This window comes from Sebastes umbrosus, chromosome 2 (assembly GCF_015220745.1).
Source record: "Sebastes umbrosus isolate fSebUmb1 chromosome 2, fSebUmb1.pri, whole genome shotgun sequence".
Classification (NCBI taxonomy): Eukaryota; Metazoa; Chordata; class Actinopteri; order Perciformes; family Sebastidae; genus Sebastes; species Sebastes umbrosus.
Window position 1 is genome coordinate 35,370,041 of NC_051270.1, and position 26,743 is coordinate 35,396,783.

Consider the following 26,743-nt stretch of genomic DNA (forward strand, 5'->3'; position numbering starts at 1 on the left):
GTTAGGATTAGGCATGTAAAGTTTGTTTATATTATTCATTATTGGATTATTCTTTGGTTCAATATTCATAGTGTAGTGTATAAATTTACAGTTTCAATTTGCAGTGATGTGATATTTGAAACTGTGAAAAAAGCAAGGAAACCCTCACATTTAAGAAACTGTAACCAATAAATAATATAGTGCATCTTTAGTTGAGAAAACACTGAAGTGATTAACATTTGAATCTATTTGAATCTATTAAATTCTGTTAATGAACAAAGTGAATAATAGATCTACATGTTTCAGCATTGAACAGCCCATTATTCCTTAATTTTTGTTTAACTTTGTGTTTATTTCTGTCTTTTGAATCCTGCTGCGGCAGCCTGTAAGTGTGTCGTTAAAACTGAATTAATGAGCTGTGTCTGCTGTGCTGTTGTTCACAGGGAATCTTGGGCTCAGGCTTCGCCCTGAAGGTGCAGCAGAAGCAAAGACAAAAACACTTCAACAGACAGATCCCTGCAGCTGCCTGTCTCATTCAGGTATTTGACCAAGAAATACTGAAACAGAACCACAATATAGCCGGCGGAGAGAACTGTCTCTGAGCCTCAGTCTTATTATTGAGCCCATCCTTTCATGTACTGTAACCCTTACTTTCTTTCTTTCTTGCATGGCATGAAATTAGTCCTGTCCAACCAATATATTGCTTTTTTCATGCTCCCTCAGACATCATGGAGATGTTTTGCGGTGGAGAACTTTGATTCTGTCACATTCAAGATGTTTTTGAGAAAGAAATCCAAAATCCCCGCCTCCTCTCTGTCCAGCCCCAAGCCCAAGAAATCGGTTAGTAACCATTTTATGGATTTCACTTTAACTGCTTCTCATACTCAGTTTCCAGTTTAGTAGGTACATCAAGGCAAAACTAATGCAATATGAAGCAACAGCACTGCAATACTGTGAATCCTACTTTCAACAAGGTTTTAATGGTCAGCTTTTGGAAACTGTTTTTGAGAGGTGTTGCTTCAACTGTATGGTGTATATGGTTTGTGGTGGATTGTTGTGGGGATTTGAAGCATTAAAGGTCCAGTGTGTAGGATCTTGCGGTATCTAGTGGTGAGGTTGCAGTATGCAAACTTCTCCCGTGAGCCAAGCGTGTTGGAGAGCTATGCCAGCCAACGCATGAACGCGAATGGCTCTCTCTAGAGCTACTTGTTGTAAGAGTACGTGTCCACAGGATCCGTCCTTTCCACGCTTCCCATTCATTGTCTATGTAAGTAGCCATAAAATGCATTCTGGTAGCATGGCGGCGACACGTTGGCTGCTCCTCATTTGCATAAAGTTGAGGTCTATGCTACTTTATGCAAATCAGGGGCGTCCGGCGCGACTCGCCAACTTTGGAAACTCCCAAGAAACTTTTAAAACTAACCGTTGTCAATCAAAAATAAAGAGATTCAGCAACTGCATGGCTTATTTCTTGCATAAAATGTTTTCAGAAACACATTTCCGTGAACTATTTTTGTTAAATAAGAGAACAAAGTTTCCAAATGAGCCGCCATGTTGGTTCCAGTTTGAAAGCTGGGAGCAGCATCCCAAGAGGGAAAGCGTTCATCCAATCAGGTGTCTAGTGCTTAGTGTCTATGGCAGCATATCAAGTGTCCAATGCTGGGTAGCGAGGGGATCCCACGTGTCCAAAAACGACGTACCATGACAGTAGCGTAGGTCATTTAGAGCAGAGCCAGTGCTTGGCATATGTGTGTGTACCTGGGAAGTGAGTGGTGAAGCAAGAGAGAGAGGGCAATGGCGACGGAAGCGAGTAACGTTATCGATCCCGGCCCAAAACAGTGTTTGGTTTGTCCAATCTGGGCGACAACATGGCGGTGCAACATGGCGGACTCCGTGAAGAGGGGATACGCTCTCTATGTAGATATAAACAGCTCATTCTAAGGTAACAAAAACACAATAATTCTTAATTTTGGTGGTTATACACTAAAGAAAACGTACTTCATTCATACCATTTCTGTCAATAGATCCCCCTAAATGTTACACACTGGTCCTTAAAAACTGGTTGATAAGGCTGAACATTTACAGCAGTTTTACAGAATTATCATCATCATCATTACTGTGATGGGTGTCTATGTTGGTGTGAAATCTCTGTGAGGAAAAAGACAAGAAAGTAAGGCAGAATGAAAGAGAACAAGATAGACAAGACAGCCGGCAGCAGTTTAATATTATTATTGATTATTCAGTACTACTGCTACTTGGGTATCAGACCATGCCCACACTAATGCATACTTTTTAAAATGTGTCAAAAAGTGTTCCCTCTAGACTTAGCCGGGCCTGACCTCAACATTGTGAAATGTCATAATAACAGCAATATGAAATATGTTGAATATAAAACCGTGATTTTACTGACCTGATAAAGCAACAGTAGTTCCTGTGTTGCTGCTCTTAGACCCTCAGACAAATCGTTACTCAATCTTCATACGTTCATCTGGCAACAAAAAGAGAAAACTACATATTGACGACTCTTTTATTTTGTTCTTGGTTTGATAAACACATATAGTCAGACTCTTAACATCGCTGCAAAGCAGAAATACTTATATACTGGCCACGTCAATGAAAAGAGGACTTGTATACGTACTGTATGTTTGCATGTTCAAATCTTTCCACATAGGGTAAACATGGTTTTGCTTTTCACTTTGTTGAACTGAGATGTTTGCATTTCTTGGGCAGGTGAAGATAAGGAGGAAGTTCAAGAGCTCTGAGAAGGACAACGGTCCAACTTCTCCCACAATTCCCAGCATCACCTACGAGTCTGTGTTTGACAGCGGGAGGGAGCTGAGTTCGGACGTCTACAGCACCGTGGGCACAGGTACTAAAAACACGATCTCATGGGAAGGCGTATAAATAGCACGACATTACAAGGACATTTTGCGTGTAATGAGGACGTATTTTAGCCTTTTCACAAACACGAGCAACATCATGGTTGGGCTTAAAATAATAATGCAATCTAAGTAAAATATGTAGGAAAACAAGGTTATCAGAAGTACGGAAAACACGTCACAAACATCACTAATGTAACTTCAAAATAACTCAACAACATTCTGGGACACAAACACCGGTCTCCAACGCTGGTCTCCCAGCCCATTCTCATTCCCAGGGCATCAAATACAGACACTTCGTCATGGCTGTCGGCGTTTGATATGAGACTCGCACCGGTCTTTCCATTGACTACAATGTAAACCCATCCGCGTCAACAGTAAACGCTCAGGGAAAGTGCTGTGGTGACGTAATTTAAAGAGCGAAAGAGACACACAAGGCAGGTGGGAGTGGAGGTGGATGGGTCCAACAAACACAAGACTTTCATCCAGGAGACCGCTGTTTGTGTCCCGTACGTTAACGTTTCACTTTCACGTTACAATCAGATGATCGTTCTTGTCCCGTATTCACAACATCAAGTGACATTTGCACTGTAAAAAATTTTGTAATTTTGTTGAATGTTTTTTTTTTTCCTAAACCTAACTACAGTTGTTTTGTTGCCTAAACCTAAGCTAAGTTTTTGTTTAATTCACAACATTAAGCACGTGTTTACTGTGACCGTAAAGGGACGTTGAGGGGTCGATAAACATGTGTTTAGTGTGATGGAAAAAGTGACGCAGAGGGTCTGTCAAAGCACCAGTATGTGATGCGTTGGGATGAGAACCTGTTGGGTCTCCTGGTTGAAAGTCCTGTGTTTGTTGGACCCATCCACCTCCCCTCCCACCTGCAATAAGCGGTCTTTCTCACTTTTTATTTTACGTCGTAGCTCTGAACGTAGCATATTCGCGGGGATGCGTTTACATTCCAGTCAGTACAGACTACATGGTGCACACATGACATGCCAAAAGTAAGAACGGCGTTCTTATTGCACGCAAAATGATTTACAAAATTACCGTGTCATTCATGCGCCATTTATTGCGACCGGGCTGGGTACTCAAGACGGGACAAACAATACAATATGCCTATCTCTGATTGTGTTCCAGTTCACTTTAATCAGTGCGAAAAACTTTGTTTGCAACAGAACATATTTAAGAATACACTTACGTGGGATGTCACTGAAAATAGGGCTCACATTTATCCTAAAACAAAACAGTCTTTCCCTGTTTGGTAAATGTGAAAACACTTTATGGGTGAATCATTTAAATGGTTCCATTAAAATCAGAATAAACTCTCACAATGTCACTCAAGATGCACATAAGCATGAAAAGAAATGATGACCAATGCTGTACTGGCTGCAACCCACACATTCAGTGATGATACAGTAAAAAGAAAATGTTTGATTTGGGCTTCAGTTGTAGGGTTGTAGCCACAGGAGGGGGAGAGGACATCGTCCAGACATTAAAGATGAATGAGCACATTGCAGCAATAAAACGTGAGGTTGCATTGATGAGTATGAACTCCGGTGCTGCACTGCTGAACTTACACAACTCCGCACAACATATCGTATATTGCTGGATCAGTAGTGGAGAGCTGAGAGTGATATCAAGAAGCAGTTCAAATGCTGCATCCTTCCAAAGTCATTAGCCCGTCTCTATCAATACCTTTTAAATGTGTTGCAGATGCAATTAGTGCCGAAGTATTGGTTGATAGGAAAATAAAACAAATTTAACAGAATCTCAGTTGACTTTCATTTTGCAGATGTCTTTGCCTTCAGTGCAGTAACGGTTCGGCACACAGAGATGTGGACTAAAAAGCAGGACTCACAGGCAGAGCAGTTCAAAGCAATCAATCGTTTAGTTGGTTAGAAGTTCAAGGCAGAGTTCGGCAACAGGCAATCAGTCATCGAGGGCAAGCTAAGCAGGCAAGGTGCTGGCAGGCGGAACCGGGAACAGGCTGGCACGAAGCAGAAATGAGGGCTCAACCACTAAGGCTGTGTAGCGGGCCGACATTAGACTATCTGGCAAATGACTGGGGAGAGAGGACTCGTATGTATGCAGGGGAGAAAATGAGGAAATGGGAAACAGGTGTGCTGGTGAGTGTAATGACTTTGGTAATCCCCTGTGAATTTTAATTGGTCCGACACTTTAGGTTTATGACCAAATACCTGCAAAGCTAATGGCATTCCCATCAGCTTCAGCTGTTGTGTTAAGCGCTCATTAGCAAATGTTAGGATGCTAACGCACTAAACCAGGATGGTGGACAAGGTAAACATTATACCTGCTTAAAGGATAATTTTGTACCCAATTTCCCATGTTTTTGTGTGTAAGTGACTAATGGGGACAATCATTTTTGAAATTGGTCCAGTATTTAGCGACAACACTGCAGCCGTTTAATGGGCTGCAATTGAATTGCTCGGGACAACTTCTCACCGTCAATACGTAGCCGACAAGCCTCTGGGAAAAGCGTCAGTCGTTGACGGCAATTTTCGTAGTGGCCAAACGGCGGTACGCCGTGTCCGTCACGTGATGCCATTGAGCCCAAAAATACTTTTTCCCATAGATTTAGATCGGGAAAGAGACGTCTGTAATTCAGCGGATAATTTCTTTTGAGGTAAATTAACTTCCCAGTATGAACACTTGAATAGCCCTTATTTAAATCATATAGGTCCTAAAAGTTGTAGAGTTCGAGACCGGTGTTTTGGTTAGGTTAATGATGTTTGTCACGTGTTTTGAAGTCACATGACAACCGTTTTCCACCCTGACGTTACGTACATGTTTTACTTAGTTTACGTACTTATTTTAAGCCCAACCATGACATGTTCCCTTTACCCAACTAAGTGGTTTTGTTGCCTAATCCTAAATCAGTGGCTTTGTTGCCCCCTTGCCCACCCTGGCACTGCACGTTAATACAGGCGTGTAATATTCACGTCTCTGCAAGTTGAAACGTGACACTGACACGCTATCCTCTGTTGGACAGGCGGGTCTATTACATGCTTTGGCGTGATATCGGGTTGAAGTGTCTGACAACATTATGGAAAGGACTCTACAGAGAAATATTTTTCTTTACCTTTCATTCTTTGCCATTTTGTAATCTTGTATTGCATCCACATTGTCGAAATCAGCTAAATATTCAGCCATGTCATTGAAAATTTGTAGATAACACTAAGCTACGATTTCTATACTCCAAAACAACACTGGCAGTCCTCTGTCCAACTCTCACTCACGTTTCCAGCGCCATCTTCCGGCAACAAGTCACATGGCAAAATAACAAACAGACCGGCTCAAGCAAAAAGTGGACTCAGGAATTATTTTTTTTTCTCTGTAGGGTCCTCCATAATGTTATCAGACACTTATAATAACAATCTGAGCCTGTCAGTGACAAAAACAAACACTTTTAGTCGACGTACATTGGCAGTGCGGAATTGACCCTAGCGATTAAATTGCAGCCCGTTTAGCAGCTTTCGTCTGCAACATTCTCCCTCAATATTGGTCTAATTAAAACAATTGTTGTCCATATTTGTCACTTAGAGACAAAAACATAGGACAATAGGTTCAAATATACCAGTTACCCTTTAACTTCTTCATGTTAGTGTTGTCACTTTGAGAATGCTAGCATTTAGCTCAATGTACAGCTGTGCCTGATTCACAGAGCTGTTAGTGTAGAAAAAAAAACTATTTTTCTGTGCAAAGCAACCCTTTACCTAATGACAGAAAATTGGAAACTGAGTTATTTGGCCCTCGGATCTCATTCTAGTCATTGTATAACATCAACACGCTTTTATTTCATCTTACAAATCCACCTCCTTTTATTCCTTTCTGCCATGAGTCCCTCAATCCCTCATTTGTTCAGAGTGCAGAAACGGATTGTTTAGAAATATGAAATGAAAAGATGTGATAAACAGACAAACAGACAGACAGACAGACAGCATATTGCAGACGCGAGTTATCCTCAGCCAGCGACCTTCTCACAGCCCTTCTCACAGACTTGGAATAAAAGTAACTGAAGTGCTTTCATCAAACCTAAACACTTTCCCAGAGCAACAAACACTCGCTGATTAAATAGCATCTTTGAAATGACCTCATTCGCTTTTTTACTCATTTCATTTTCCATGTTTATCCTTGATTGTGTCCCTTAATGCTTTCTCCTCATTTAGTATTTTACATGTATTTGTAAACCTTACCTTTTGGAAAAATTTAAACGAATAAAATGAATCATCATTATATCTCCACCAAGGAGGTTGTGTTTTCGGTTCGGTTGGTTGCTCTGTTTGTCAGCAGGATTACGGAAAAACTACTGAAACCTATACAATTTTGGAGGAGATTGGCCTTGGCGGAGGTCTGCGCTCTCCAAGTGTCGTTCTAATTATCATCATCATCAGTGCTGCAAAGCAACCCTGTCTCCTAATTATTACGTTCCCCTACAACTAAACTGCAATGTGAATTGCATTACGAGGGGAAACGTATTTTGTCACAATTATGTTTCTACTGTAACTTCTGTCTGTGGAAGTCCGTGTAGGCAGGAGGTCAGGGTGGTGGTCAAACAAACAGGGGACTTTCACCCAGGAGACCGCTGTTCCTGTTCCGTGGGAAACTAAAAGTCAACGTTCACTTATTTTAAGCTCTGTTGCCTAAACCTAACCAAGTAGTTTTGTTGCATTTTTTGTTTTGTTTTGTTTTGTTTCAATTTACAACGTTAACCTCGTGTTTAAAACTGCGGCTTTAATCCGGGAGAAATTACAAGTCTCTCCAAACGTAATTGAGAATGCAGTTTAGTTATACGGGAACGTAATTTTGTAGGAGACAGGGTGTGCATAGTGCTGGGTAATGGAACTGAAATAACCCAATACCAAGTAGTATTGAAACTTCTCCAATCAAACAATATGTGCATTCAATCCTTTTTGTACCCAGATCTAGAAAAAAAAAGTACTATTTGTACGGTTTTGCTCGCAGCAAATCACGACAAGCATTCTTCGATTTAATCCGACATGTGATTGGCCCAGTACCTGCAGTCTGTGGTGTGGTGAAGTGGAATGCGATTTATTTGATGGAGTTGGCAGTTCAGCGTGCTGAGATGCCACTAAAACGTTCGAAACGAACAAAAGTATGGCTATACTACATGCCTGTGGTATCTGATAAAAAAAAAAGTGGCATTTTACGCAACTGAATGCTTCCATTCACATTGAATGAAGTAGAAAAAAAGGTATCAATATTAATTGGCAATTGGTACCAATATCACTTTAAGGGTACTGGTATCGTCATTTTTGAAATGATACCCAGCCCTATTACTTGAAGGGCATTAATGGGCATTCTGTTCAATGTAGATGAACTATTTATACTTTTAGCATGCCTATAATATGTAAACATCTAACTGGATCATACTCTTTGTTGTGCTCATCCTTTTTATTTCACTCCAGCTGCTAACCTGAAAAGCTGCCTGGGTGCGTGACTGCAGTTTTGCCACCGACATGTAGCTGTGCAAATGGTTTTGCTTTGCACTCAGATCTCAGTACAACAGCAGAATTTAATTTGGCCCTGTTGTGAAGATGTACGCGTGTCTTTTCGCTTCGTGTTCAATGAAAATCAGCGTCTTTGATTTGAAGCTCAATAGATTCTGCAGGTCGCGCTGCACATCTAACATGTACACCGTGCTGCTTTTAACTATGAATCATTTAAATAAATTGCCACATTGCCATCTGGTGTGTGCTTTATATTGACTGGATACACCAAGTGCTCAGCTGCTTACAGAGTCAGCTAACATTATTGGCCTGAATGGATTTTCACAAAACATAACCTGTGTCTTTCAAATTCAGTCATTTATTTCAGTCATAATTTCCGTTTATTGATTTATCTATACTTCACATTGTTGAGATTATTGAGACTTTAACTTGTATTAACATGATTATTAGACTGGATCCAATGAGTTTCATGCTGGTTGTGAGCAGTGGTTGAGTATGAAGTATTACTACTTACACCCAGTAAATCCTACTGTCATCAAGGTTATAAGAGGTATTATATTATACTGACAGGTGTTTCTATTTTTTTTGTCCACCCCATTTCTATGAATGAGGGTAGGATAAATGATAGAAACACCTCTTAGTGTGTATATATATATAACACTCTTAACTATCATGGCCATTTTCAAAGTGGTCCCTTGACCTCTGACCTCAATATATGTGAATGAAAATGGGTTCTGTGGGTACCCATGAGTTTCCCCTTTACAGACATGTCCACTTTATGATAATCACATGCAGTTTGGGGCAAGTCATAGTCAAGTCAGCACACTGACACACTGACAGCTGTTGTTGCCTGTTGGGCTGCAGTTTGACATGTTATGATATGAGTATATTTTTTATGCTAAATGCAGTACCTGTGAGGGTTTATGGACAATATTTGTCGTTGTTTTGTGTTGTTTATAGATTTCCAATAATAAATATATACATAAATCTGCATAAAGCAGCATATTTGCCCACTCCGATGTTAATAAGAGAATTAAATACTTGACAAATCTCCCTTTAAGTACATTTTGAAAAGATTAAAAATGTGTGATTAATCACGATTAACTATGAACAATCATGCGATTAATCGCGATTGAATATTTTAATCGATGGACAGCCCTAGTATATGTACAGTATGTGTCAGGCTATTCTCATACACAGTCTGTAGCTACACCTACGAAAGTAATGCAATGTAATTTGTAGATATCCCACAAAATCAATTTTTATGCAATCCATATAATCATGAACTTGGAATTGTAAAGAGCGACAAATGCAGCATAGCGAGGATGTCGGAGTGGATGGGTGGGTTAAAAAACACCAGACTTTCACCCAGGAGACCGCTGTTAGTACCCCGTGAAGTCAAAATCTTGATTATGTCACGTAACTTCTGTACTTAGTTACAGCACTTACGGTGTTATTTTATTCCGAACCACAATCTTTTCCTAGACATAACTAAGTAGATGTTGCCTAATCCTAACCAAGTTGATCATTTCACAACTGTATGCATGAGGAATACATTTCGTAAGATACGATGCAAACCGTTGGTGTATGTAGTCTCTAAATCTGCTTCTTTAATCTATTTTAACTGCCTATTTTCTTGCTTGTTTCTGTTTTCCTCTCTTGATGTTCTGTCCGTGTTGCTGGTTTAGCAGGACCCCTCACTTTGGGAGGATGTGGTGAGCTGCTGTTAGTGTCCACGTCCTGCACATGTCCTCAGTCCACTTAATGTCCTCTCTCACTGTCCATTTTAACAGCCTCCTTTTTTATCCTCCCAGTTACTCTAACAGCATCTTTTTTATCAGTGCATGATCCTGTTGTGATATGCTCAGTTGTTTGCTTAATTATGTGAGTGATGAATAGAAAATTGCATGCTTAGCATCAGTTCGTGACTAACATCACTGTTGTTGTCCTTTTCTTTTCTCCTCCCCTGTGGTAAACACTGATCTTGTTTGTGTTTCTCGTCATATGTGCTTCAGATTGCCAACAGTCCTGGACGTCTTTGTCTTCCCTTCAGTTCAGCTCACCGCCTCCAGGTAACAACATGTGCTCATAGGAGTGTTTTTATGTTGCTTTGTCTCTGCAGAGGTAAATAGTTGCATCACATGGGTTAGGTGTAGAGTCAACTACAGTGTGAAATGTTGAGTTTAATAGAAGTTAAGGGCAAGTTGTATTATGTATCAGGAAAATCATGTGAAGTGAGTTTGAAGCTGTTTTTTTCGAAACAGCAAATCATTCATTTATTCATATGTGTGGTGGAGTATCACACAAACGCACCAACTTCTCTATCAGTCAACCTGTCACGGCTTGTCGTGTCACATCTGTCTTTCCTGGTTGACGGCACCAATTAAGTCCATTTCATTCAAACTCCATATGAAGCTGACACTTTTCCACACCAATTTTTTATTTTCAGACCAGTTTTATCACACTTCTCTAGTTGGTGTAGTTTCAAAACACTGCATATGCAGATTAAAATAATTAACACGGTCTTCCACAACAACTGGGGTTGGCAACATCATGCCAACCCCACGAGGATTTCAGGTTGTGTTAAAAACTGGCATCTCTCTCTGTCTCCCGGATTTAAAATAACTCTTTTTTATACATATTTCTGTTTATTAATAAAAAAAAATTATTCAAAATGAAACTGACACCCACACCAGACCATCTTTTGTGTTTTTAACACTCGACTGAGCCTGACTCGTATTGCCAAATGTTAGACCTAAATTCAAATCAACCTTATACTGGAGGACTGCCCCCTCTTCGTCGATTAGTCGACTAATCGGTTGTTTGGTCTTAGTCAACTAAGATTTCTATTGTCGATTAGTCGTTTTTTATGCTTTTTTCATGCTAAATGACTTATTTCCAAGAAACGTCTGAGCACATATCTGGTAAACACCACATTTAAAGCAGTGCTTTTGTGTGATTCTTTGTGGAGAAACTGTTGAATAAATCAACTAATCGATTAGTCGCCAAAATCGTATGAGTGTTAGTCGACTAAGAATTTCTCAGGTCGAGGACAGTCCTACAACCTTATATGTTAGTTTTTTCTTTCGTGAAATAGAAGAAAATATGGGTTCATTTCAAAAACAGATACAGTATCTGATTTGTATTTATTTTCCTAAATCATTTATTTTTTTATTTTTTTTATTTATTTATGAATTTATGTATTTTTTATTTTTTTATTTATTGAATGATTGATAGATTGATTGATTTATTGATTGATTTATTGATTTATTGATTGATTTATTTTTTTATTTTTTTATTTTTTTATTTGTTTATTGTACTCCAGGGATTATCAATCAAACAGATGTTGGTTTGTTTTGATAAGATATCTCAATTTTTGTTATTTTTCACAAATCATGTTTTTTTTTATTGTGCACTTGAGGGAATTACAATCCAACTGGTGTTGGTGTTTTGTGTATTATATTGAATGGTCTTCATTTGTTTTTTGCAAATGAACTCTTCAGATGTGCTGCACACGCAGTCAGGTTTCTCTCAAGAACAAAAATGATTTTGAAAATGCCACATTACATTACGACAAAACAGCCCGGTAGAAAAAAACCCACAAGTAGCCAATAAATCATTCCTTTTACAGCTTTTTTTTTCAATTGCTAACACACTTAAATGACACATACGTTATTGAAACTGACACAATCTCAAGTCTCCAAAACTCTAAACACATTTTCTACTTTGCACCCAATTTGCAATTCCACATGGCACTTTTTTGCAACACATAGCTATACTGTATATGACACAGGAATATGACATAAAGTTACTTGTTTGTCATTTCAAAACACTGCCATTGAAAAGAACAAACCCACGGAACAATTGGCTGATACACGTGCCACTTGGCCAAACACCTAATTGCTTGTTTGTCGGCTCATCAATCAGGATGTAAGCACTATAAAGAGACCACAGGTGAGTTCATGTTTACAACAGCAATGGAAGCCAACATCGAGTAGCAGGGAGAGGCCTGTTTTTGCTGTGTTTATGTACTGTATTCAGATTTTCAGTGCAAAATGCAACCTTTGGAAATGCACAGATGTATTCTACTGATTTTCACAATGTGGAGGCAGTGAAGTGCCTTTAGGTCAGATTCCTGTGTCTTCTGATAGCTGTGTGAACAGTGAACAGTGTGTTGCATGTGCCATGTGGAATCGCAAATTGGGTGCAAAGCAGAAAAATGTGTTTAGAGTTTTGGAGACTTGAGCTGAGGTTTTTTTTCTCTGAGTGTCAGTTTCCATAATTATTCTTTACGTGTCATTTTAGTGTGTTAGTGTGTTAACTGTAATTAGTGTTACCGTTTTTTTCTCGATTGTTTGCACACATTTTCTGAAAGCATACGTCATATTTTCAGAACTCTACACACACACACATACTAAAACTCACACACAAAACCCAAAACTCCACAAATCTGCAAAATCAAACTCTGCATTTAAAAACATATTATGTCTTTTCAAGAAAAAATATTCAAATGACACACCCACACACACCATGGTATTAATAGACATCTCTAAGGACCAGTTGAACACTGATGTGCTCAAGGTGAAACACTACTATGAACGGAAAACACTAGTGTGAATTCATTATCAGGAGACTTACTATACCGTTTTGCATGTTCGGTGTTACTCCTGTCAAAATAAAATATGTAATGTTGTGAAATATTTTTGCGTAATATTTGTATACTAAAATTTAAAACACACAAATAGACTGTAATATAAACAAAAACATGTTTTAGTTTTTTTTCCCAAAATACTGTATACATCCCAACAAACACAAAGTTGGATGTGTAAATTATATTATTAAAAATTATGATGTTCTTGTTTTATGATCTTTTTATCTATTTAAAGTGTCTTTGAGTTTTTAGAAAAGCGCTATATAAATAAAATGTATTATTATTATTATTATTATTATTATTATTATTATTATTATTAAAGTGTGCTACATACAGAAAAAACAATAGAAAAATGCACTGTATTCAGTGAAAAAACAATAGTCTATTTCAGTCTGGCCACAGCACCTCATCTACATCACAGCACATGTTCTCCCTGGCCAACACTGTAAATACTGCATCGGTACAGTAGGAATATAGTTCCCAATCTCATACATACTGTATATGAATCATACAGCACTATGGTCCACTTGCAGTACTACAGTAAGCATCGAGTATTGTGTTGATGCAGTACGACAATGCTGTAATGACAGTACATTTCTTACCTTACCTACTGTGAACCTGCTTACAGTAAATTTGGTTGTACTCTCTGCCAGATATTATGGCTCTCCTCTTCCTCATCCTACTCCCCGTCATCCTCCTCTTACTCTGACTCCTCTCGCTATGCCTCTCTCTCTCTCTCTCTCTCTCCTGCAGGCATCCATTGCACCAAAACACAAGAGCTCACCTGTGGCCCTTTTACTGTGTTGCTAAGGCTCTGAAGCTTATTGAATTATTTGTGCAACATGTGTTTGCATGTGAGGACTCAAAGTGGATAGTAGGGAATTTAATTTTAGCATGTTGAATGGCAGGGTGTTTCATGTGAGTGCTAGGGATTGTATCCTTGAAGATTGGGCCAAATGTTAGAGAATGGTTTGTAGTGTTTTGAAAAAAAGTGTGGATTAGAACAGCGTGTGTAGAGCAGTAAAAATGCTTTATCAGAGTTGGTTCAGGGGGTTGGTGCATGAGTTACAGGTTGTGGTCATTGCGTCTGATGTACTACCTCATGTTAGTGTGTAAAAAATTTAGAAAAACTATAAAAAGACCGCAGGTCAGTATCTGTTTATAACAGTAATGGAAGCCAACATGCAGTAGCATGGAGAGCCCTGTTTTCGCTGCGTTTATGTACTATATTCTATTTAGAACATGTTCTGTTCTGAGTTTCAGTGCAAAATGAAACCTTTGAAAATGCATGGATGTATTCTACTGATTTTTACAATGTGGAGACAGTGCACTGACTTTAGGTCAGATTCCTGTGTCTTCTGTAGAGAACCGTGTGAACAGTGAACAGCGTGTTGTAAAAAGTGCCATGTGGAATTGCAAATTGGGTGCAGAGCAGAAAATGTGTTTAGAGTTTTGGAGACTCGAGCTGAGGTTTTGCTCTCTGAGTGTCGGTTTCAGTAATTGTGCTTTATGTGTCATTTTAGTGTGTTAGCAATTGAAAAAAAAATGTAATTTGTGTTTACAGTTTTTCTCATTCGCTTTGGCTCATTTTTCAAAAACAGTCCTTAACGTTCTCTAAACTGTAAGTGCGATTGTCACAACTGCTTTATGAGACATCACAACTCTTTTGCATGTTTGCAAAAGGTAGTAATTCAACCAAAACACTTCATTCATACCTCAGAAGCTGCAGTAGTTATTATGTCAGTAACGCCAGCAAAATGATAATGGTTTGTCATCATGTGAGTCGTACTGGTCAAAATGTTTACATGTTTCTTCACCACGGCAGTCAACCCTGGACATATTTCTTTAATACAAATCTCTGTTTTCTTCTACTTGTTTGTTGACACTGACTGCTTCCTGTACTATACCAGAATGTCAGTTGTTGTCTAGCTGAATGCTGTTGTGTATCGCACCAAGCTTTTTAGGTTCCCATTTCAACAGCAGGTAAACGTTTACTGGGAAAAGTCAATACTGTACAATAGTAAACAGAAACAGGATATGTACATGTGTGTTTATACAGTAAACATATTTGTGTAGCGATGTGTTACATGTATTATATATCGAAAATTCACCTTGAGCTTGCATGTAAGGTCAGATACAGTGAACAGAACATTTGCCAAACAACAACAAACAAACCCCACAACAATGAAAGAACCTGCTGTAGTTCAGTAAAAAAACAACTAACTGTACTTCCTCAAAGAACATAACACCATGTGATAGATATTTATGGAATATACATGTATGTCTGACAGATTTTGATAACTGAATGGATCATTTTGGCATGTGACGGCTCAAGCGAGGAAGAATGTTTAGAAATTGTGAAGAGGATTCAGACAGTTTCACTGGGAATCAACTCATTTTCAGGTGTTTTGCATTTTGAGCAGAAGTGTCTTCCCCAATGATTGCAAGAGATTTCATTCTTCAACGTGTGTGTCTAATGTAAGAAACAGTGTGTAGGGTTTTGCACTCTTATGCTGCAGAATTGCAACTTGCAGATGAATGTGTCTGTAAACTCAGATCTTTTTTCCCCATCTGAAAACAACAGCTCTGTCCTTCTCTTAAACAGACTATGTACAGGCAGGGTCATAATGTTCCCACCATGAAGAAGCCTTCCCCTAACCCAGTAACCTAGTGAGCATTTTACCGGTGAAAAGACGCTCAAAATTGGTTCTTAAGTGAAGCTTTTTTCACCAACTATTTGAAGACGTTGATTGAATGTTCACCGGGATTTGCAATAGTGAAATGTTTCATCCTCTACATTGTGTTAATAATAGCATGTCATCATTTTGGAGCCTAATTATGAAACCGCATCCATATTTCTCAATATGTATTGCAAATATGAACGTTTAATCAAAAACGTTTTCAAATAGTCGGTGAAAATACGTTCACTTTTGAACCAGTTTTGAACGTATTTTCACCATAACTGTTTTTAAACACCTTTTAAACTTAAAAATGCTCACTGTAAAAGTAGTAGTAATTTACATACAGTATGTAGTCATATAACACATCAACAGTTTCCACTTAAAAGACGAAGAAAACCACGTGACACGGGCTACAATTAATCTGTATTTATTAAGCAACAATTTGAATATAACATGAACAATGTTTATTAAATACAATAAATGTTTTTGTCAAAACCATCCCCACCGGACCTCCCCAGAGCCTGTTTCAGATGGTCTGCCATGGTGGACACCTGTAAAATAAACCAAGTAATGTTAAATAAAAATAAATATTAACATCAGGAAAGGGTGAATGTCCATCAAGGGTCACTTTTGAACCGATTTTGAACGTCTTCTTTAGCATGCGTTTACTGTATTTCAGCTGTTTACTTTGGCTGTGACTTTTAGCTCAGCAAGCTAATGCAACATATAGACTCATTGCTCATTGCTTTTCCTGTTGGCCTTTGTAAGACACACACCACTGGTGCAGCAAGGGATCAAAAGAGAGCAATTAAGTAAATTGCATTGTAACTCCCTAAACCACAACCTGACCTGAGTCCCAACGCTATAAAGCAACAAAACATAATCAGCAGCATCTCTGAATGTTCTGGATGCACAGATATATTGATAACTAAAGTGTGTGTGTTTGTGTGTTTGTGTGTGAACGTGCAGTGAAAAGAAGCCCCGGCCTTTTGGACGTCCAGTCCCCCGGCCCCCTCCAGAGGAACTGCAGCTTTGCGGATGACCTGGAGCTGGAGCCGGAGCGATACAACGAGCTGGCTCCCGTCACCTCAGTGTCACAGTGAGTTCGCCACTATCGCGTTGATGCTGCGTTAATGTGTGACTGTATTTTAATGAGCATGCTGGAGAACGTTCTCATGTATTTTTTTTGTGCTCTTTGTAATTAACCTTTGTAATGTGCCGAACCCCAGGGCGCTCCTGTCTCTGCTGTGCAATGATTCGCTATTAGTGGAAAAAGCAGTACTAGTGCTGGCTGAGGCACTTGCACAGCGAGAGACGGAGACCGATATGAGGAAATGAGTGTTAAGTAACTGTGGTTAAATGTAAGTGCACAGTAAGTGAAACAAATGGTGCGACAGTTTTGACCCACGGGACTTGATTTGTAGATGGTGGGGTAATGGTGCAGAGGGGGAATTGCACGCAGCAGCGTTGTTGGCAAAGATCACTCTGTGCTCTGCTGACTCCAAAATACGTAACCAGCTGTTCACACAGAGCAATGCCACATCAAATCCCATGCTAAATTGAACCATTACAAGATGCTCCTGCTTGTTTTGTCCACGATGAGAGAACACTTAGCTGAAAAAAAAAGAAAAAACGTGAAAAATGTGCTTCTTTTTTACCAGGTTTGTCAAATTTCTGTTGAAAGCCTTCGATTTTTAAGCTGAATTCCAAAATGGTCCATCTACAGCGGTGGAGAAAGCTCAATTGTTATAAATCTAAGGTGATAGATTCTTGTTGTGGGATAGTTCACAGATGTCATATTTCTACAGCTGCCTTGTTATTGACAACACACTGCAGTATGTTTTGAAACTTGAAGATGATTGAGGTATTGGCTTTTAACAGAACTACCACACATTTGTCACAAACAAACACGATTTACACCCCTAGTAACGGAGCTTGTTGAAGTGAAACTAAAAAAAAAAGCTGGGATTGTAGCAGTTAGGTAGGAGGGAGGTAAAAAGGTTCACAGCCTCCGAGATACATTTTTCATCTTCCTCACGTTTGTTTCTGTCTCATGGAGCAGTTGGACCAATCGCAAGAGGAAATAAAAGGTGCGAAAGCTGTTGCACCGGGGGCGCATTGAGCCAAGGCGACACACTTTTCCTCGATTGTGACGGAAGTTTTAATTAAATACATTGAAGCACAGTTTTTGTTGAAACATGAATAATGTAATTTCCATCATGGAATTTCAGTAATTACTGCAAAAAGTTAGAGCTGTGTTGCTCCCAAAACTGATCAGAAATGCAACAACTTTCTGAACTGTCAAAAGAGGAAAAAAAGATTAGTATTAAACACTGACTGTAATTAAAAAGCTCTATCTGCTCAATAAATAGGGAAACCGAGCTGAGTCACAGATAAAAGGGCTGTATCTTCTCAAAAATGTAAATATACTGTAAGTACTGAATCATATATATACAGCAGAATTCACTTTTAACGCCTATAGTGTGTTTGCATTAAATAACACCTACAGGTATCACATAACACTTCCAAACACAAGGCTTCTGGTCCCTCTAACGCCGTGTCCTAACTGGACGCGAGCGTCCGACTATCGCACCGCATCGCGTAGCATCGGACATTCTCTGTCCACACTGAATGCGTTAAATATACACTTCTGTTATGTCATGTTAACATATCAGCTGTGTGCTCCATATCAGACTGGAGACGTAACCAGACGTAACCACTTCAAAGATGGGTTAGTAGTTCTATCTACGTTTGTAACCTACGTTTTAAACAGAAAACACACGTTTCATATTGTGATATTTACTGGAAATGACATACAATGTATACTCGGCACAAGATGCGGCAACAGCACAGGCAGTGACACAGACAGGTGGCGAGATACGGTAAACAGGGAGTTAAACAGATTAATCTAACATTATGACTGATGTCTTCATAACCACAATTTAAGTAAATAAAGACTAAATGATCTTACACATCCCTGCTCAGCCGGCTGTATAGTGTAACATTAGTCCATTGTGTATTGCACAGTACTGAACTAAATCATCCAAACAGGTACAAGGCGTAAGATGTAAGAGGAAGCACAGGATGCTTTTCTTACTCTCTTGGTCCTTATGTTTTAATGCACCTGATTTATAGGCCTACTTTCTCTCCGTTATTTTTCTGTTGAGCTAGATTAAATAAACACACAAACGTTTAACGGGAGCGGATCAGAACGAGGCTTCGTACTGAAATACTGTAGTGACGGCTCCTAGTTCCCATAGTTTGTGACTTTTGTACTGTGTGTTTGTGTTTTGTTTTAACCATTAGTGAGGGGGCTGTCACATCTCTTGACACCAGGTAACTCGTAATAATGTTTCTCTGGTGAACACTATACACATATAACTGTAAGTGTCAATGTTTGTGCTCAAAGTGGCAATAATCAAGTTAATGTCCTCATCTATACATCCAGGACAATTGACCTGGTTTTCTCCCGCTGTCGGCGGCCCTGACGGCTCATTTTATCTAAACTAATCATCCGTTCTTCGTCCATGTTGCGGCGCGCTCAACGCCCTCAACAGGGCGTCCGGTAAAGGTTCAGCTCAAAACGTTGCATCGCGGCCAGTTGGGACACTCCAATAGAGTTAAAGTCCTGGTTACTTGGCGACGTGTCCCAAAAGTTCCGTTCTATGACAGAGAGGATTCATCACGTCAAGTTTTGTTATTTAAAAAGACTACAGGAGATATTCAACATGTCGTCCTACACAGCAATACATATCTCATGACTAAATGTTGGAGCATTGATGCATTAGCTTTTGGGTTTGATGATGAAAATCTTAATAGAATAGTGCAACATTTTCCCAATATGCTTACTCTAGTTCGGTGAAAAGGTCAATATCTCTCTCATATCTGGCCATTCAAGATGAGCTCAGCTTAGCATGAACTGGACTTTGTGACTTTCTGAAGTCTTGTCATCATCATGAGGCCTGAAAATCATTAAAGACTCCAGGACGAAGTAGTGAGGCACCGTAAAACCACAAATTGTATTACACTTTGCTTTTCTGTACCTTCGTGCTTTTGTTCCCTTTCCTTTAGTGTGTTATATAGTTTTTTTGTTCATGTAAGAGGTCTGCAAAGTTACAAAGCCCAAAGTCCACTCCAAAGGGAGTTACTCTCCCCCACAGAAACACTGCTCCTTAACTTTCTGAAACACCTTGCTTGAAGTAACCAAGCCACAGAACGTTTCAGACAGAGGGTGAAAAGAGGTGCTTCAGCACAGCCGGTATGAGAAAAGTAAAGCATTTTTTAAACATTAAAGCATGAAAACATGTTGTAGTATAAACCCAAAATATGCTCCTGAAAATGACCATAACAAGTCATCTTTAACAAATCAGATATAACCTGCTAATTATTGAGCTTTACAGGTGCTCGAAGGTGGGTTTATTTTAGCTTTGGATAAGCCTAGCTAATCGTCTCCCAGCTTTATTGAGTGGATTCTAACTATCCAAGAAAGCGAATAATCTTCATTCCCAAAATGTCAAACTATTCTTTGAAGGATTACGACCTTAAAGTTATTTTAAGGTTTACACATTAATGTTAATGTAATTAACTCATTAATGTTCAGCTAAAGATAAGTCTGTAAGTAAGTCTGAAGAAGAGCATTAGCTCAAAACGTCCTTCTGGATGTTCCAATAAATTGCACTTAAAGGACCAGTGTGTAGCATTTTGGGGGATTTATTAGCAGAAATGGAATATAATATCCATAACTATGTTTTCATTAGTGTATAGTCATCTGAAACTAAGAATCGTTGTGTCTTTGTTAGCTTAGAAGGAGCCCTTCATATCCATATAGGGAGCGGGTCCTCTTCACAGAGTCCGCCATGTTGCTCCGCCATGTTTCTAAGGAGGGATGAACCAAACACTGGCTCTAGAGAGAGCCTTTCGTGTTTCTACATCACCTGAAGGCCATCGTAGTTCTCTGACACACTCTCCGAGCGAGGCGAACGCCGTTACCAAGGTTTTGTACTTGGTGGCGTTACCGCAGTCTTGGAAATGGGAGGAGTTAGCGGAGAGGCTCTCAGTTGGTTGCAATCTGCAACCACACCGCTAGATGCCGCCAAATCCTACACACCGTACCTTTAAGGGAGCTACTGTGTGCGTTTCTGTTTTCACCGGGTAAAGATAAGAAACATTCCCTATTCAAACTGCACTTTCAGTAGAATTCATTAGTCATGAAAGTCATAGAGTTGAAAGAAATTGTGCCTGTTTCATCAGTGCCATTTGTGATGGAAATGGATTTCTATAATAGATCTCAGAGCACTTTATATTTCATGATATAGTTCTAATTTGACAAAATGTTATGAAAGCTGCATTTGTAAATCAGCCCATCGCATTGCCTGTGAAAAGTCCATTATGAGACACACACAGACCTTATTCATCTCGTCTTTCACCTCGCTGGACTCGACAAAGAGCTGCTCTCCCCCTCACACACTCATTTGCTGATTTTCCATGGTAATGAACACAGATGAGTAATAGCTCCTTATAATTCCCACAGCATAATAATGGAGGCAAAATGCACTACAATTATTCTGGTCTTTTTATTCATGATTTTAAAAGAAACACACAGACTCCCCCAAAATCACCCGTGCTTTGTTCTTACAATAGATCACCTTGATCACATTCACGAGTCACAGGGGAGATGCTTTGGATGTAGGCTCAGCAGTAATCAGGAAACTGCGCTGCTGAATATTCACCCCATAGGTTTGGGTGTGAAGGCCATGACAACCATCTTTTCCCAGAAAAATAAAGCAGGGGTCTGAAGGAAATCTAAGAAGACTAACCTAGATGTTAAAGTTTTACTGGGTTAATCTGTTTTCTTTCTCTGCTACTTCTGTAAAAAAACGTTTCAACAGTGATTCACCACACTCTCAGTGACATTGCCAAATTTCAAAGTAACAACAAACTGATTCATATGAAACTCCTTCACACAGATTGACCGAGTCGCACCGAAAAGCCATCCGGGTGATCCAGAGAATGCGTTATTTTGTGGCCAAGAGAAATTTCCAGGTAAGTAAGAGTCTACCTAACAGCAAATTATGGTAACACTTCATTTTACAGGTCTGAAAATTTCATGGTTATGAGGTGATGATTAGCAAGTAACCTATTTAAAATTTATTTGGCATTACTGCCAAATTACCCCAATATTTACCTCAAAATGTATTAAAGAATATTTTATTAAAAACATTATTTAATAATTATATTCCGCTATTTCCCAATAGCTGGTAATTTATTTAATACATTTCCAGGAAAAGAATACAAACTTAATTGATAAGCTTTATTTCCATGTCTGCTGATAAATAGATAATAAATATCAAATAACTTATTCTTAAAAAAACTCCCTGAATCCTGACATTAACTACCAGGTTACATTTGTGTTGACAATAAGTCACACAATGGTGAGATTTGTGTCTTCTATTAGTTTTGGTTTTTCACCTCCGATGAAGAGCAGCACACAGCCGCTTCTCAAGCTTAAGGACCCTATTTTAACCATTATATGCTATTTAAGCATATAATTATTAAATAATGTTTATAATTAAGTAATTTTTGATCAATTTTGAGGTAAATATTGGGGTAATTTGGGAGTAATTCCAAAGAAATTTAAAATGGGTTACTTACTAATTATCACTTAATCACCATGAAATTTGCAGACTTCTAAAATGAAGTGTTACACAAATAACTTTTATTCTCATGGGCTGTTTTAACATTTTAGTAATCCAACTAACCTGAAATTGATTCATTATTAATTAAATAAACACCAAGCTCCGCAGCAGAGATCGGGGAGTGATGATAACAAACTTTACCCCAGGGGGATGAGGATTCAGAGCTACAGGTGGCTAGAGGTTGGGCTTATGATGGTAGCAGCAGTAGTGTTTGGAGTAGTGTTACAGCACAGTTTGCAAATGAGCAGATCAGCAGCAGCATAACAGAGCAGAGAAGTTGGCAGAGCTTTGACAGCTTAAATGGATCGCCTCATTTCAAACGGTTTGTTGCTGCAAGCAGTCTACTCACTGTACAGGCTTTGTTCCTTTTCAATCAGTCTACGGAGATAAAATTGATATATTAGTAAGTGAATACAACGTTTTCTATGTACAGAATTAATATTTGGTGTCTAGGCTCTAAACCTCAGATGTGACTGGCCAGATGGTTTGTTTAAACAGAACCATCTGGGAAGCCAGCATTGGAAGCTGTTTGGAATAGGGCAGGCACTTTCAAAATACTTTACTTTCAAAGTATACTTGGCAGGTGATCGGATGAACCATCTGTCAATCAAACTCTCACCGAAGCCAATCGGGAGAAGAGCAAAAACATCTTTTCTATCGAAAAAAGCCTTCAGTGTTGTTTTTTGCTCTTTTTCAATGAAGAAATACTAACACTGACGCGGAGCTGAGGGGTCTCTCATCACCCTGAAGGGGTTTCTTTCACAACAGTGACCCACTAGCTGTACATTATCCCGCTTATTACACGCCTACTTACTTAAAAGATCAATAATTTGACACAAAAACGTTCCACATCAGAACTGCGCCCATAGCAACAGTCTGTTATACATAGCAACAGAAATATATAACGAAATAGCAGACTGTAGAACGCTGTGACTAACCAATCAGAATCAAGTATTCAACAATCGTGTAATAAACACAAATAAACCACACCCGTAGCTGCTATAGCTCCTCACAGGACGCTGATTGGTCCAGTTACTGGCTGGCCTGACACAAACACATTATTTTAATTACACAGATTTTCGTGTGATCTGTGATCCGGCGATTCTTGCGTGATCTTGTGGTATCGCGAGAATCCAGCTGCTGTGCAAGGTAACTAAACCTCACCTCCTGTGCAAACATACAACAAACTCAGCAGTAGAGATTGTGGAGTGGCAAACCCACAACTAACATGAAATATTACCTGTACAACAAAAAAAAATGTTATGCCTCCGCACCGACGACAGCTGTGGACGGAGGCATTATGTTTTCGGGTTGTCCATCCAGACCATTCTCGCAATATCTCAGGAACGCCTGGAGGGAATTTCTTCAAATTAGTACAAACATCCACTTGGAGTCAAGGATGAACTGATTAGATTTTGGTGGTCAAAGATCAAGGTCACTATGACCTCACGTCCGTCCCATTCTTGTGATAGGAGGGAATGTATTACATCTGGCACAGACATCCACTTGGAATCAAGGATGAACTGATTAGATTTTGGTCAAAGGTCACTGTGACCTCACAAAACAGGTTTTTGGCCATAACTCAAGGCTTCATATGCTAATAATGACAATTTCACACAAATATGTAATAGGAAAAAATGATGAAGTGATGATATTTTGGACAGACATGGATGTAAACTGCACCGGTTGGCGGAGGCATACAACCGTGAGGCGGTAATTCTAGTTTTAAAGAAAAAGCAAGTTAAAGGTAAAGGTTTTATACCTAACAAGAAGTCTGTTGTGAAAATAATTTTTGATATAACAGTTCCTAACATTTTTTTCCCATCATAGCAAGCTCGTAAACCATATGATGTGCGCGACGTCATTGAGCAATACTCCCAGGGTCACCTCAACCTCATGGTGCGAATCAAGGAGCTGCAGAGAAGGTACAAACAGCTCAACTAAGAATATGAATTAGATCACCTGAGTAATGCATATGACAAATGATAGATTATGTTTTTTTATGCAAGCAAGACAAAACAATACTCACAAGAGGGAGAGTGTGTGTGTAAATATAAATTATATTCCTCTGACTTAAGCCTCCCGTTGTTTCTCTCAGACTGGACCAGTCTGTAGGGAAGATAACTCTGTTCCAGTCGGGCTCCGGTAATGAATCACTCCACTGGTCTCTCGAAATATATTACAGTAACTAAGGAACAAACCACAGTCTTTAATCCTTCTGTCTTATTATTTACATCTCTCTGAAGACCGAGCCAAAGACAAAGGCACCAACTCTATCGGATCCAGACTCAACAGGATGGAGGACAAGGTGGGATTTGTGCAACTTCAGTGGGAAACTAGAGCAATATTCCCTCGCCTTTTACTGTTTCACATCATTTCTTTTGAAAGTCAAACATTTACATGACCATGTTTGTATTCTATTCGTAATGTGAACTTTTATGAAAATGTAACAAATGAGCCTCTCTGTTGACCGTACAGCGGCTGTTTCACTTATCAAAGGCAACTCAATTTGGGAATAGTTTTGGATAATGCAACAAAAGTTGCTTTGTAATATGAAATACTGTATGTGTGCATAGACATGTGGCCCTGTTATTTTTGATTTCAAATATGAAACTTTAACAGCTTGTGCCAGTTCTGCAGCACAAAGAGAGAAACCTTGATGTTGTTTTTTTCTTTCAGTTCTTTTTATGTCAAAACAAAAATGTTGAATCACAACCTCCCCCCAAATCCCTACCCAAGTGTGCCTCACATTCCTGCCTTTTCAACCACGTATAAAATTACAAAACAAAATTCACCTTTTTTTTTTTTGGTCGAGAAATGAATTCAAGTTGTATTGTATCATTTTGTTATGAATACCTGTTATTTACACAGTTCTATTATTTCTTGAAATACAGTTTTGTTAGTTGGGCCATTATAGACCATGCACAGTACAGCAGTGAAATCATTTGGCACAGGTTGAAGGTTAATACTATGTTTGTTGTCACACACACAAGGTAATTAAATTATGAAGGACATAATTATAACATTCTCCTCTGAACTCTCGAATGACTCTTAAAAGTACTTATTTGGATGAGTAAAAATGCATCATAAATCTGAGCTGGTACATTTTGTTTTCATTTATCAATATTTGATTCAACTGTCATAGATAACGCACATGGATCAGACGCTAAACCGCATCGCAGAGTCCCTCACCTCTCTGCTAGACCAGAGAGATGTTGGTGAGGGCGAAGCTGGAGACCGGCCGAGGCCACGGCTTGGAAGGACCTGTAATGTCCTCCCCAGCCAGGACAGCCTGCCAAGCTACGACCAGCTGTCTTCATCACCTTCATCCTTCTCCTCCAACACTGCCAACACCGCAGCCGGCCCCAAGCGTCCCCTCAGCAGCACCGCCAGTCAGGATGAGAGCTGCTGAAACCTGGAACCAAACAGCCTCAACATTTTTCTCTTTTTGGTATAATTCATAAAGCGTATTCAGATCAAATGCAGTTTTTACTCTGTCCGTCTGACCGCCTGCCCGCTTGCTGGTCAAAAATGAGTTAAAGGATATCCTTTGAAGGTGCAGTGTGTAGGATTTGGTGGCATCTGGCGGTGAGGTTGCAGCAGCAGCGTAAATATCGACGGTGCAAACCGGTGCGGCACACCGGGGCACATAAGCTGTCAGGGGCCCAAATATCACCTTCCTACACTGTGTCCACACTGAATCCGTTATATGCACCTCTATTACGTCATGTAAACAAACCACAAAGGCTACCAATCAGCCTTGCGCTCAAGATCAGACTGTAACTATAAATTAGAGCTAAAAACCAAGCTGAAATGCAGTAACTAAACTCTGTGTTGGTAATCTCTGAGCATTTATTGCACTCTCTGCCACAGTTGCAGACAAATATAAAGCTAAAGCAACAGAACTGTAACAAGAGAAAGCTAACTAGCCATTGGGATGGACACAGCTAGTCAAATTTATTTGATTTGATTTTTTCCTGTTTCCTGTAAGTGAAAAATATAAATTGTGTAGAGCTGACATTTTGGTACATAAGTTTGTTATACTACATAACTAAATGAGGCAGAAGCTAAATCCATTCATGATGAAGGAAAATCCCCAGCTAGCTAAAATCCTGCTAGAGCTAACATAACTACATTAGTAACTGCACCTGATTCGACTGTTATCAGGCCATTAAATAGGCGTTATCAGCCGCTATAAGCACCATAGATGAGGGTCATTAGGGGCCTACTACGCCTACTATGTTGTAAAAGTGAAAGTTGAAACTTAAAAGCAACACATTCTAACATGTTGTAAAACTGAATGAAACGTTATATTTTGAACACAGAAAAAAGCTTCTTTAGGTTTAGGCAACAAAACTACAATTTA

General features: G+C 39.3%; 1 protein-coding gene and 1 long non-coding RNA gene across 4 annotated transcripts in view; one reads left to right on the forward strand and one right to left on the reverse strand.

The window, feature by feature from the left end:
* The window catches only part of kcnq1.1 (potassium voltage-gated channel, KQT-like subfamily, member 1.1), a 64,982-nt gene extending 38,393 nt beyond the window's left edge, over positions 1-26,589 (forward strand). Inside the window, exons 8-17 of one of the 3 annotated variants that reach the window (XR_005205305.1) lie at positions 423-518; positions 703-819; positions 2,710-2,848; positions 10,366-10,422; positions 16,652-16,781; positions 21,649-21,724; positions 24,208-24,302; positions 24,456-24,522; positions 24,624-24,685; positions 25,523-25,597. Coding sequence is in view for 2 of the 3 variants with exons in the window: in XM_037759234.1 (XP_037615162.1) it covers positions 423-518; positions 703-819; positions 2,710-2,848; positions 10,366-10,422; positions 16,652-16,781; positions 21,649-21,724; positions 24,208-24,302; positions 24,476-24,522; positions 24,624-24,685; positions 25,523-25,789 (1,086 nt within the window). In the remaining variant the exon portion in view is untranslated. Of the gene's footprint in view, positions 1-422; positions 519-702; positions 820-2,709; positions 2,849-10,365; positions 10,423-16,651; positions 16,782-21,648; positions 21,725-24,207; positions 24,303-24,455; positions 24,686-25,522 lie in introns of those variants that run through there. The other 2 variants (XM_037759234.1, XM_037759235.1) reach the window with 2 other exon arrangements.
* On the reverse strand, positions 16,035-19,346 carry LOC119481929. Its single transcript, XR_005205319.1, has 3 exons — positions 19,141-19,346; positions 17,341-17,402; positions 16,035-16,233 (listed from the first exon to the last, which is right to left on the reverse strand). It is a non-coding gene; the product is annotated as an uncharacterized LOC119481929 (long non-coding RNA).
* Positions 26,590-26,743: the final 154 nt, after the last annotated feature.